Source organism: Montipora foliosa, chromosome 4, assembly GCF_036669935.1.
Source record: "Montipora foliosa isolate CH-2021 chromosome 4, ASM3666993v2, whole genome shotgun sequence".
Lineage (NCBI taxonomy): Eukaryota > Metazoa > Cnidaria > Anthozoa > Scleractinia > Acroporidae > Montipora > Montipora foliosa.
Window position 1 is genome coordinate 6,832,670 of NC_090872.1, and position 12,500 is coordinate 6,845,169.

A 12,500-nucleotide genomic window follows, 5' to 3' on the forward strand; every position below is an offset into this window, starting at 1 on the left:
GGTCTGTCTTCTGTGGTGTATCCTGGTGGTTAACCTCGCAGGGGACCTATGTCTTATTGTTACTCCACTATGTATGTATTCATACTCAATCAGTAAATAAATAATAAATATTCATCCATTACATTTCTTGCCTGCACACGCATCTCTCAACAGCTGAACATTTACACTATTATGGACATATGTAAGATATCATCTCCCTGATAACAACTCACTGCTTGATGAATATCTTTCTTTATTTCTTCACTAATCTTTCCTTCAAGCACAAAGGAGTCACCAAACTTTTCAGCCTGTAACACAAAATCAGATAATAATAACAAAAAAAACAACCAAGAGTGTTAACTGTGTAGGACCATAAATGTTAATGTGAAGATGATAAAATTAATTTCTTAAAACTGCACTTATGAGAGATAAAAATATTGAGCTTTGTACTCTGCTAGCTAAGAGTCATGATAACAATGAAATTAATAAGGGCGTGTGTCCATTGAGTCTGGGAACTGAGACAAGCAATTCTCTAAATACAGTGTCAATTTTGCTCCTATACCAAAATAAAATGAAGCCAGAAGAAAATATGACACTATAGACAAACCTGAAACAGCTTTCAAAAGGTGCATCAGGAGTTTGTTTTAATTCAGTTGTACCAGCTCCAAGCTACATGAATAACCCTTCACGTTGAACTCAGTGAAGTGCCTTACACTATAAAACGCTATCAATTTGCATCCAAGTTTTCACCTCCCTTCCTTCAACCATCTCACACTAAACTCTGGTTAACCTTGTTACAGATGAAGGAGTAAACCTGAATTGAGCTGGGAACTCACTGTTTCTCAAACTGTACACATTTTGCATACTTACAAATACAATATTGTGCTACTGGTAATGGACAAATTAGGAAAATCAGGAATGGGGGATGGGGGAAGATTTCAGCCATGATTGGCAGTCCTGTCATATGAAAAAATTGCCATTACAGTTTTTCTTTTTTTCTTTTTACCCTCCATTCAGAACTCGCACATTTTCTTTTCCTGCTCACATTATTCCTTGTCCCAGTCGAGAGCCTGGAACAGGCTACAAGAAACACAAAAATTTATTTGTACTGTTGACAGGAAACGACAGTAAAAAAAATGTTTTAATTCCCTGTTACTGGACATGTAAACCTGAAAATTGGGCATCCTTTCTTCCTCTAGGAAAAGTCTGTGATGACCAATTTACACGGTACGATTTTTTGTCACAAAATTGCAACAAGCTTACAACAGGCCTACAACATGACTTATGATTGTCACAGCATATTAAAGCATGTTTTAAAATGCTACGACATTTTTCTGATGTACCATGCCAATTGTAAGTCATGTCATAGCCCTGTCTCAAGCAACAAAATCTTACCGTGTAAATCAGCCCTAATAGATACTGTACCTGAGATTTTCCTGATAGTTGTTTAAAGAAAAAAAACAAAAACAGCAGTAGACTAGCAACCTTTGTGGCATGATTATGGTGCTGAAGCAAGAATCTCCCTACTGGAAGGGGTTCCTCTCCACTAACTGAAATAATAATAATCTCTAGTAAAGCGGGTAAGTGGGGGGAGAATATTGTGTGTGTGGATGGTGAGTTGGGGAAAATCATAGCCACTGAGGAAGAGAAGTTAACAAAGCAAACTCTCAACCTCACAGTGGAGTTGAATTCTTTTGCCGTAAGCACAGCTGACGTTTATTGGAGACTTTGCAAGTGTTTGGAGAGAAGGGAAAATTTTTGCCAGCTTTTTCTTTCATGTAAGTAACCAGGTATCCATTTTTCTTTATTTTAAACTATTATTTTGCTTCAGTAATCATATTATACACCTGGTAAGTGTGTTTTTGGTATTAAGTGTTATTTCCATTTTTGCTTGATTGGCTTTGCAGTTTTGGTCGCGTCAGTCTGCCCATGGTTTTGGTGTTGTTTTTTCTCCTGGTTTTCCGTTTATTCCTTTCTTTTTCCTTTCTTGACTCGGCACGAAAGGGTCGGGTAGAGGTCCAACACTGGACTAGAAACCCCCTTGCTCGGTTGTACTCTACCCCTGAAGATTCGCAGCCAATTACGAGCCTAATGGTGTCGCAGTCAGCTTTTCTTTACCTTCGGGTTGTTTAGATTTGCCTCATTTAATACACCTGTGCTTCATTTTGCATGGGATTTCTTTGGGTTTTAGAGCTGCCCTTTCCTGTTTTTTAAGAATGAATAATTTTCATGTTCAAATATTTGTTTATCCCTCTTACCGGTACTTGATATAGTTTCTTGTACATGTACTATCTGGCTGTTTCTGAAATTAAAGTTTTTATTTTCACACAGAGTTTGTTTTGTTTTGCTAACTCCACTGTGAGGTTGAGAGTTCGCTTTGTAAATTTCTCTTCCTCATTTTAGAGACTCATTTTTGGCTAGGATTTTCTCTCAACTCACCATCCACACATAATACATTCTTCCCCCCCCCCCCCCCCCCACCTTACCCGCTTTAGTAGAGATTATTATTTCAGTTAGTGGTTAGTGGAGACGAACCCCGTCCAGTAGGGGGATTCTTGCTTCAGCACCATAATCATGCCACAAAGGTTGCTAGTCTACTGCTGTTTTGGTTTTTTTTCTTTAAACAACTACCAGAAAAATCTGAATTGTTTGGAAAAATGTCAAATCTCCCAATCATCTGTGATTTTCCGGGCAATTAAAAAGTTAAAGATATAATTAACTGATATAATTATTTCACTACCAATCACATGACAAGCAACCTTATTTTCCAAACCTCTGTCACATGACCGGTGCTGTTCACAAATAGTTTGAACTCCGCATTGCTGACTTCATAAATATCCATATAAAATGAGTTTACTCTCACTTCTCTAGCGGGTCCTTCACCATCCATTGGCAGAAATGGTTTGTCAGTACCCATGATAAATTTCCCACCCCTGATTAAAACCATGGAGTTTGTCCTTTTAAAATCAGCTGATTTCAACTCCATCTCATCTTCCTTATTTTCTCTGTCTTTAATTTTTTCTTTCTTCTTCATAGAATTGTTACGCTTGAATGTAGAGCACCCACAATCTTTTTTAACATCGTTCAAATTGCGAAAGTGAGAATTCATCAAACTCCTTCCATAATTGAAATTTGGACAGGTATCTTGATTTGTAAAAACCATATTCGCGAATAGATGCAGTCCAAATAGAAATTCCCTCCACATGATGTTCTTTGAAGGAGCAATTTCACGAATTAATGTGAACTAGAAAGACTATAAATCATCCCATTCCATAGAGTTCCAATTCTTCGGTTTGTTGTTCTTAGCGGCCTCGCCTCTAGAGCCGTCATTCTAGCGAACAGCGGCTGTACCTCAACGTTCATATATGGTACATTACATTGTGACGATAAGAGATAATGGCTGCCAAAGGCGATGTGAGAGCTAGCAGTATTTCTTTCATGTTTTTGATGTTATTTCGTGATTCCCATTTGTTTAAACGTACTTTCACTTTCTTAAATAGGGATTGAGAAACGCAGCGGAACAAGCAACGCAAGCGGGCGAGGAATTTAGTAACGTTTACTATGAAACGTTTGATAAACGCCGCCACGTGAGTTGACATTCGTTTTCTGTTGCGCAGTTCGTTGGGGTTTTATGAGGACCTTATTCTGTCCTTTTTTTGTTTGAAGCTTATGTCAAAACTGTATTCCTCCGACACGACAATTGTGTGGAATGGTAATGTCGTGAAAGGTGGCTCCGAAGTTGTCACTGAGTTCTTCAACAGTCTTCCTGCTACAGAACATACGCTTCACACTTTGGACTGCCAGCCCGTGTCAGGTATCATGTGTCCTTTTCTTTTTCTTGCGGTTAGCAGTGATAAACCTAAGAGTACATCCACAGAATTCGAGAGTGAATCAGCTTTTCTTGCCGGCTACCAAACAACATTGACGAGTAAAATCGTCAGGCATACATGTACTTTAGACAGAGTAAAATCTACCATCACCCAAGGGCACTGGAACACTAAAAAAAAAATTAGTGTGGAATACTTAGCGACCTGTTACTCACCAGCTTTAGGAGAAGAGCAAGCAAAAAATCGCCATGCAATGGCCAGCAAGCTAGCAAAATGCAACACGACTCCCTGCAAAAAATCAGGGTTACCCCCGAGCCAGTTAAAGAAGAGTAACTGCTGGCTGGCATTGCCTCAATCGTAACCTCGCCTAATTCCATTTATCCACATCAGGAGCATTAATAGACGAGTTCGCACTCTTGATTGCATCATGGGTAATCAGGGCAACATGGCGGGAAATTCAAAGCTCCCTGCAAAGAATCAGGGTTACCCCCGAGCCAGTTAAAGAAGAGTAACTGCTGGCTGGCCTTGTCTCAATCCTAACCTTGCCTAAATTCCATTTATCCACATCAGGAGCATTAATAGACGAGTTCACGCTCTTGATTGCATCATGGGTAATCAGGGCAACATGGTGGGAAATTCAAAGGTTTGTATGGAAATTCAAAGCAAAATATACTGTACATGACTACTTTATAGACTTTTGCCTTCACAAACCAAACAAATAAGTTCATGTTCACAACTGAGATGAACTAGACTTGGTATCCATTCTTTGGAATTCCTAAATATTGCTTTTTTTGTCTCCATACATTCTCTGTAATTTTGTTCCCTTTGAATTACAGGAAATGTATGGCAGAAACTCTTTTTAATAAAATAATTTCTACAATAGCCATTCTCTCCAAATTTATTCAGCCGCACCTTTGAATGCCTATCTTCTGTTTTGGAAAATAAAAAACCCAAAATTGTGTATCATGAATTCTTTTCAGCATTTTGAACTTCCTTACAAACCTTTGAATTTCTCTCAATCTTGCCCTGATTACCCATGATGCACTCAAGAGCGTGAACTTGTCTATTTTAAATGAGGGTACTCAACACAATCACTAAAAGTCCCAAAAGGCAAAGCATTTTTGAAGTCTGTGTTTAGAGTTTGACCTTTGCACACACATACACTAAAACAAATTTCTCTCCTTGTGTCTATCCTTACAGTTCTGCTTTTGATACCAAGGATTTTGCTTTTGTGTATGGATAACATCAGAAAACATCCACCAAAACGTCATGCAACATTTCCTTACATTTTATGCAACACACATTGGAACTGGGCGTCGAGAGAAAATTCCTTGGTATCAGACACAGAGCCAAGAGAAAGGAAACTGTGACAATTGGGACCTTTAGATTGGAGGACGACTACGAGTACGAATTTTCCATTCTGAGCATGTGCACTTTGAAAAATGTCAACCTCCAAACCTAACGCGCATGCTGACTGAGCCACCGTGCACCAGTGGCTCAGTTGGTTGAGCATTGGGCTGTTACATGGGAGGTCACGTGCTTGAACTCTGGCCAGATCAACACTCAGGATCTTAAAATAATCTTCTCGGATAAGGACTATAAACCGTGGGCCCTGTCTCACAAATATCTTCTGTTCATAAGTTCCCTGTGGGACATTAAAGAACCCACACACTATTTGAGAAGAGTAGGGGATGAAGTCCCCGGTGTTGTGGATGTCCTGTTCTCTCCAGCAGAAGTTGCCAGCTTGGTGGTGATGTCTCTAGAAAGGCTAGTGGTGTTTGAGGCCACCAAGCCATAAGTCTTGAAGGGACTTTGCCGAGTGCTGGAATATGTACCCCCGTAGGTGCTCAGTATGGAAAACTCGCAGTCGTCTTCAAAGTACGATCTAAACGTCCATAATATTTGGTCACAGATCCCAGGAGTACGAGTATATTTAGGTGTGAGTATTGATTTTAAAAAAAGTTAACCCCTCAATGAGTAACCCTGTCACAGTACTTCAAAAACTTATTAATTTCTTATGAGCCGAACAGCCTAAAATGCCACGTGCATGAGCTTTTATCCTGATAAAACACTCCTCATTAGAATTCTTTATAATTTATAAAGAATACAGTAGTACCGGTAATTGGTAATGAGGCCCGGCTTGTTTTTCTTGTATGCTAATATCTTCAGCTCACATTTTGCTCCATTGTCGAGACTCCAGAGGGACACATTGGCCGTTTTTATACTAGCGACGCATAATTCGTCTGGGACGAACTTGGGCAAACATTTTTTCTGCGTCTGTTAAATTCGTCTAGTATAAAGACGGCCACAAGACACATTATGCATCTGGACGAAGAATCTATTTTAGTGCGTCTTTGAAGACGCACTAAACTGGAAAGTTCGTCCAGACGCATTATGCGTCTAGTGCCCGTCTTTATACTAGACGAATTTAACAGACGCAGAAAAAATGTTTACCCAAGTTCATCCAAGACAAATTATGCGTCTCATATAGTTCGTCCCGTCTTTACACTAGACGGATAACATGAGAGACGCATAATTCGTCTGGACAGATTATGCGTCTCTAGTATAAAAACGGCCATTTTTTGTGGAATGGTTTTGAAGCCGTTCGATAAACTTGCATGTCCCGTTTTATCAGGTCTAAAACCGTTCGGCTTCATCTCTTGCTTGTTTATTAAACAGTACTTGAAATTTGGGGATTTTAGCAGCTTGCCTACAGTAGTTAGTCCTATGGGTATGGCTCTGAATCACTCTCTCTTTTCTTTGTTTTCTTCTTTTAACATATTTCTAATGAAGAAATCAGTTTTCTTCATGTAATAATATTACATTTACCACAAAGGGAAATGTTGCCTCCTCGAGGTTATCCTCTGCTAAAATGTGTCCTTTCCGTATGTCTGCAGCCCCACAAACCTTGAATACCGGTATGACATGGAGTAAAATTTAACTACCGGTACACGTACAGTGTAAATCATGTCTGAAGATTTAGAGGACGGCATCTGTTGTTTACCTCTGCATTTTGTCCTGTCCCTTGATCAGAACATGCTAGAATGACATTGCTTTGATAAAATTTTGCTACTTCTTTCAAGGAAGGGAAAAATTTACCAGAGTTGTATACAGACTAAACTACAGTATACCTAGGTTTTTCACCCTTGGTTTGAATAGACCTTATTGGAGTTGAGCCTGCAGGCACATTTTCTTTTGTTAAAAACTACATGCAAAAGAGGATTAAGGGTCAATTTGATACAAAATGACCCTTTAGCCAGGTTTATGCGGCAAAACCGATGATAACTCCAATAAGGGCTAATGGCATGTCTGGCCTTGCACAAGCTACAGCAAACCACATACAGTACATGTACCAGTACATTAATTTTACTCTGAAAACATGTTCCAGGTCAGAGCAGAGAACCACCAATAATGATAACAATAATAATAACAATAATCTTTTATTAGCTCAAGAAGAATAATACAATGACAGACATAACAACAATAAGAAGAAAAATAAAAAATAAAAATGGAACACTAAAATAAGGTTAAAAGAAAGTTTGTGCTGAGGAGCTAAGTTAACCTAATTCTCTACTTGCACAAATCCCATAATTGGTTTTCAAGTTAGCTCCCCTAATCAAATTCAACCAAACGTTCCCATTTATCATGTGCCATCTGTTCCGGGAAATGAGTAATGCCAGAGGAGAGCTCTCATGCCTGCAATGCAACACACACAACCCAGCTCCACAACAACAACAACACCTTTCTACTGTCAAATTTTGTAGCCTCCCTGCCTACTCTTGTGGGAGGCGCGGTGGCCTCATGGTTAGTGCGCTCGACTCTGGATCGAGTGGTCCGGGTTCGGGTCCTGGCCGGGGACATTGTGTTGTGTTCTTGGGCAAGACACTTTACTCTCACGGTGCCTCTCTCCACCCAGGTGTATAAATGGGTACTGGCGAATTAATGCCGGGGGTAACCCTGCGATGGACTGGCATCCCATCCAGGGGGGAGTAGAAATACTCCTAGTCGCTTCATGCTACAGAAACCGGAGATAAGCGCCGGCCTGATGGGCCTTCTAGGCTCGTAAACAGACTTTACCTTTTTTACCTGCCTACACTTGGTGACCTAATAATGCTTTGCACTGATGTACATGACTTTTTGCTTCACACAGCCTGGTTTGTAAAGTGTGACCACTAGTGTTGAAGAAATTCACCAGCCTAGCAAATTCGAAAAATTGGTTTACTAGTTTAAGTTACTTATCTTAACTGTGAACACTTTCTTCTTTTGGGGCTGTTTAATGAGCTAGGGTTATTTATGAAACTTTTATGAAGTTCTCCTTGCTTTAAAAAGTTATCCAACCAACACAGCAGTGTTGCCATAAATTAAACTACCTGTCTTGTATTTTTTTTTCTCCAGATCAAGCGATTCCAGGTCAAACTACTGTTCTAGTCGTTGTTGAAGGGTTAGTTAAATTTGATGGCCATAAAGCAGAACATTTTTCACAGAATTTTCTATTAACTGCAGAAGGAGGAACAGTGTGGAAAGTGGCAAGTGACTGCTTCAGATTTGTATCATGATGTCAGGGAGTTCACATTGTTGTTATAAAAGCTAAAATACTGGTTGTGTGTGTGCAGTGAACATTCCTGGAAAGTCCTTCATGCATCAGCAATGATCCACAAGCTGGAGTTGGAAGCCCAAAAGAGAGTCCAAGATCACAAAATTAGTGGAATGATGACCCTTCCATACCAATCATACAAAGTGTACTTTTCAGTATATAGCTTATTAGACATGTAATCAAGCAAAGGATATTGTTATTATTATTATCGTTATCGTCATCGTCATCATCATCATCATCTTCTCTACTGTCACAGTCTTTGCTGGTGTGAATTTGTGCATCAGCCAGGGCATGTAGTTCCGCTTCTGCTCATCATCTGGAGTCCGTGCCACTGATTGCTCAAGTGCCCTCTCTCGCAATGACTGCTGTACTGCTGAGACTGGTGGAGTGTTCAGACTCTTAAAATAGAATTTGCGTAGGCAATCATCCATGGCCGCATTGTGTTCTTCACCAAAATCCATTTCTGTTTGACAGGTGATAAACATGGGACACCGAATTTCTTGTGGACGAGAGTTTTTGTATTTCCGATTATGTGCTGTAAGTCCCTCTTGGGTCAAAACTTTCCATGCAGCCATTTCAATTCAAAAGCTTCACATGTGCTTCATCCATAAAGATTACTTGGGTGTTTTCGTCAACGAGACTCTTGTTGAAGACTTTATGTTTGGTTATCATTGCGATATACCTGTCAACGGAAAAATACAAGCAATTTCAATAAACTTCACGCACTCTCGTCGTGAGAACACTCTACCTTTTCATATGCTCCTTTTAGAGGAGGAATAAGGAATAACTCAAGCGTCAACCTCAAAAGTCCAAAATCACTTTTCAATTTGTCATATAATTTCTAACTGATAAATCATTTGAAAACAAAAACAAAACAAGATATTACAAAAAGAAATCGCAAATACCTGGCAAGAATTATCCTAGTGATTGGCATAAACGGGCTCGTTTTACCGCTGATTGGCTCCCCAGTTAAGCACATCACTTTTTCTTTGTGCTGCTTTATTCCGACATTTAGAAGGCGCAAGTAATATTCGCAGACGTATCCCACTTGAGTTTTTGTAGAATTTCTTGAAAGTACTTGGCCTCTGATTCTTTAGTGTGAGCGTAGTGTAAAAATGCTCGCGGACGTTCTACTCCAATTTTTGAACGAAATAGCGATGGTAAAATGCTTTTGGTATTCCATTCATACGCTTCAAAGCTTTCAATAGATAGCAAATACTCTGCATAGTGAACATTTTTTTCTGCATATGGAAACTGTTGTCTGATATTCCATTCCAGGAGATGACATTGCTTCACTTACTTTGGGAGGTATTATTCTGACGACGATATACTTGCAGTTAAATAGGGAGGTACTGTTCAAAGACCCTAATCATTATGCCAGTTGAGAATCTGGAAGTGCTTTCTCCGTGTATCTGTCATATCCACCATGCTTCAGAAATTAATAGGCTTTTTGCAACAAACGATCACATGGTACAAAATCCGCCATGCTGGAGGGCAAGCTCATTATTATTCCCCCACTGGGACATTAAAACAAAGGCAAGTCAAGCTTGACTGGTTCAGGTCTCTTTGTTTTACTAGTGGGGGAATAATAATGAGCTTGCCATCCAGAATGGCGGATTTTGTACCATGTGATCGTTTGTTGCAAAAGGCCTATTAATTTCTAAATCTTCCTCGGCAAAAAAAAATATATATTGCAGATAAGAAGGAAACACCAGATATGGCGGAGACACACTTAAAGTAACATAAGGGAGTAACAATAACAGACATTATTATTTCACTATATTTGGTCAAGAGATTGCGCAAAATAGGAGACGGTAATACACTGTAGTGTCCCGGTTTGACAGAGCAAATACGAACGGAACGGCAGTTTTCCAATGAAAAAAATTGTTTTCAACGCGATGCAAAGCCTGATAATTTATCTAGTCATCGCTTGTCCCTCGTCATTTCGTTTATACAATCAACTAAAGGACATTTGGCTGGCTTTCTGTGCTATTAACATCGTTCGCAAGCGCCGTGAAGGACAGGTGATACATTTTGTAGAAACACTCTTACCGGATAAAATTGAATCAAAATAACACCTTTTTGTAGTGGATATGATGCAACTCGCAAAATATCCGCGCGTATTATATGTTAACCCATCGAATAAGATGTATGTAATCAGTATGCCATTAAGAGATCTGGAAGTGCGGTCTCCGTGTATCCGTCATATCTACCTCCAACTTGTTCCCGTCGATGAAATAGGGAGCTTAAGCACGCGCGTTTTTGAGACGCGGACGGCAACCGAAAGAGAACATTTCGCGTGTCAGGGCAGTGGTGTCTCCCACATTTCTATACTAATCATCTCTAATGAACAAAAGATACTTAGCAATGTAAATGTGGTTGTGTGAAGACACGTTTAAGGGGAAAACAGCTCAATTCCGGTTGTCGTCCGCGTCTAAAAAACGTGCGTGCTTAAGCTCCGTATAAATATCTGAAACAAGACGGAAACAACGGAGATGGCGGAGAAACACTTACAGTACCATAGGGGAGTAATGATAACAGACACTAATCAGTATGCCAGTAAGGACGGTGCCTTCTATTGTTATTGCGCATACGTCCTGCGCATCTCCAGATACTTGGATTTCCTATCGGTGATGCTAACTAATGCAGGGGTATTTTTGCGCAGTTTAAAACTATGCAGAGAAAGTAGATCTTAGTAAGTACTCTTGGTATCCAAAAGGAAAATTGGGGGTAACCATTCATTTTTGAGAGATAATTGAGCTTCAATTTGAGAAAGAACGCAATAAATTGCTTTGTATTTTAGAGCTTTATACAAATATTGTTCATGAATTATCTTTGAAAAATTCCTGGTTACCCCCATAATTTTCTTTTCGGATTTCAGTAACACTTAGGAAGATCTACCTTTCCTGCATAATCATAAATCGGGGCAAAAATACCTTTGAATTAGTAGGCACCGTCCTTAAGAGATCTCGACGACGACAGTCGTCGTCATCTCTGTGGTATCCGTCTTGTTTCAGATATTTTATTCACGGAACAAGTTGGGGTTGCACGTAGTTAATAGAGGAGAATGGTTAGGAAACGCGAGAAGTTTCTTTGTTGTACGTTTTTGTTCTCTTTTTTGGCCTTGACCGTGCACAAAACACAATAGTTGTTTACACCGTACTGAGGAACTAACCAATAGAAACGTGTTGATTACGTAATTCATGCATAGTGTATGAGCGCAAATCAAAAGATTGTGCACGGTCGTGGACTTTCCAACTTAAATCTTGGCATCTTTGTTTGCCCCTTTGATGTTTGCCGAGCTTCCAAACCATTCCCTTCTATTAACTATGGGTTGCATGATTTCTTTTGAAGTATGGTGGATATGACGGATACACGGAGACAGCACTTCCAGATCTCTGGATGGGATACTGGTTACTGTCTGTTATTATTACTCCCCGATGTTACTGTCAGTGTTTCTCCGCCATCTCCGGTGTTTCCGTCTTGTTTCAGATTTTATTGACAGGAACAAGTTATAGTTGCATGAATCTTTTAAAGCATGGTAGATATGACGCATACACGGAGACAGCACTTCCAGATCTCTTAATGGCATACTGGTTACTGTCTGTTATTATTACTCCCCGATGTTACTGTCAGTGTTTCCGTCTTGTTTCAGATTTTATTGACAGGAACAAGTTGGAGTTGCATGAATTTTTTAAAGCTTGGTAGATATGACGCATACACGGAGACAACACTTCCAGATCTCTTAATGGCATACTGGTTACTGTCTGTTATTATTACTCCCCGATGTTACTGTAAGTGTTTCTCCGGTGTTTCCGTCTAACTCAGTCAGCGGACAGTTATTTATTCATATTGTTTTCAACAACGGAATCACACTCCACATAAAGAGAACAAAAGAGCCAGTTTACGCTTGTTCCTTTCAAGAGGACCGCTTTAAAACGTTTACGCACTTTTGTTTTCGCAATTTGCTTTTCAAATAAGAACAATACATATTTTCAGGATGTAGTTAGGTCGGTTTTTCAGGAAGTAGTACTATGTGTAGCTGTTATTTCAAAATTGTAGGACTTTTTTCTGCTTTTTCAAAAGGAATGATATTAGGG

The 12,500-nt window shown here is 39.6% G+C and overlaps 2 protein-coding genes across 3 annotated transcripts in view; one reads left to right on the forward strand and one right to left on the reverse strand.

Annotated features, from left to right (window-relative positions):
• LOC137999663 (formylglycine-generating enzyme-like) overlaps window positions 1–3,286 on the reverse strand; it is a 34,163-nt gene extending 30,877 nt beyond the window's left edge. Inside the window, exons 1-2 of one of the 2 annotated variants that reach the window (XM_068845509.1) lie at window positions 2,753–3,286; window positions 213–287 (exon numbers count right to left, since the gene is read on the reverse strand). In XM_068845509.1, coding sequence (XP_068701610.1) covers window positions 213–287; window positions 2,753–3,184 — 507 coding nt within the window. In that variant the 5' untranslated portion in view covers window positions 3,185–3,286. The remainder of the gene's footprint in view (window positions 1–212; window positions 288–2,752) is intronic. The other variant, XM_068845508.1, reaches the window with a different exon arrangement.
• A 70-nt stretch (window positions 3,287–3,356) lies between these two features.
• LOC137999666 (NTF2-related export protein 1-like) lies at window positions 3,357–9,542 on the forward strand. The gene is made up of 4 exons (XM_068845513.1): window positions 3,357–3,393; window positions 3,480–3,566; window positions 3,646–3,793; window positions 8,202–9,542. Exons 1-4 carry the CDS (start codon window positions 3,376–3,378, stop codon window positions 8,360–8,362), a joined length of 414 nt encoding a protein of 137 aa, XP_068701614.1. The 5' UTR covers window positions 3,357–3,375; the 3' UTR covers window positions 8,363–9,542.
• The last annotated feature ends 2,958 nt before the right edge of the window (window positions 9,543–12,500 follow it).

Excerpts from the sequence above, each read along its gene's own strand:
- LOC137999666 (XM_068845513.1), top strand. Across the intron at positions 3,567-3,645 it reads CGTTTGATAAACGCCGCCAC|CTTATGTCAAAACTGTATTC; the intron begins GTGAGTTGACAT and ends TTTTGTTTGAAG. Across the intron at positions 3,794-8,201 it reads GGACTGCCAGCCCGTGTCAG|ATCAAGCGATTCCAGGTCAA; the intron begins GTATCATGTGTC and ends TTTTTTCTCCAG.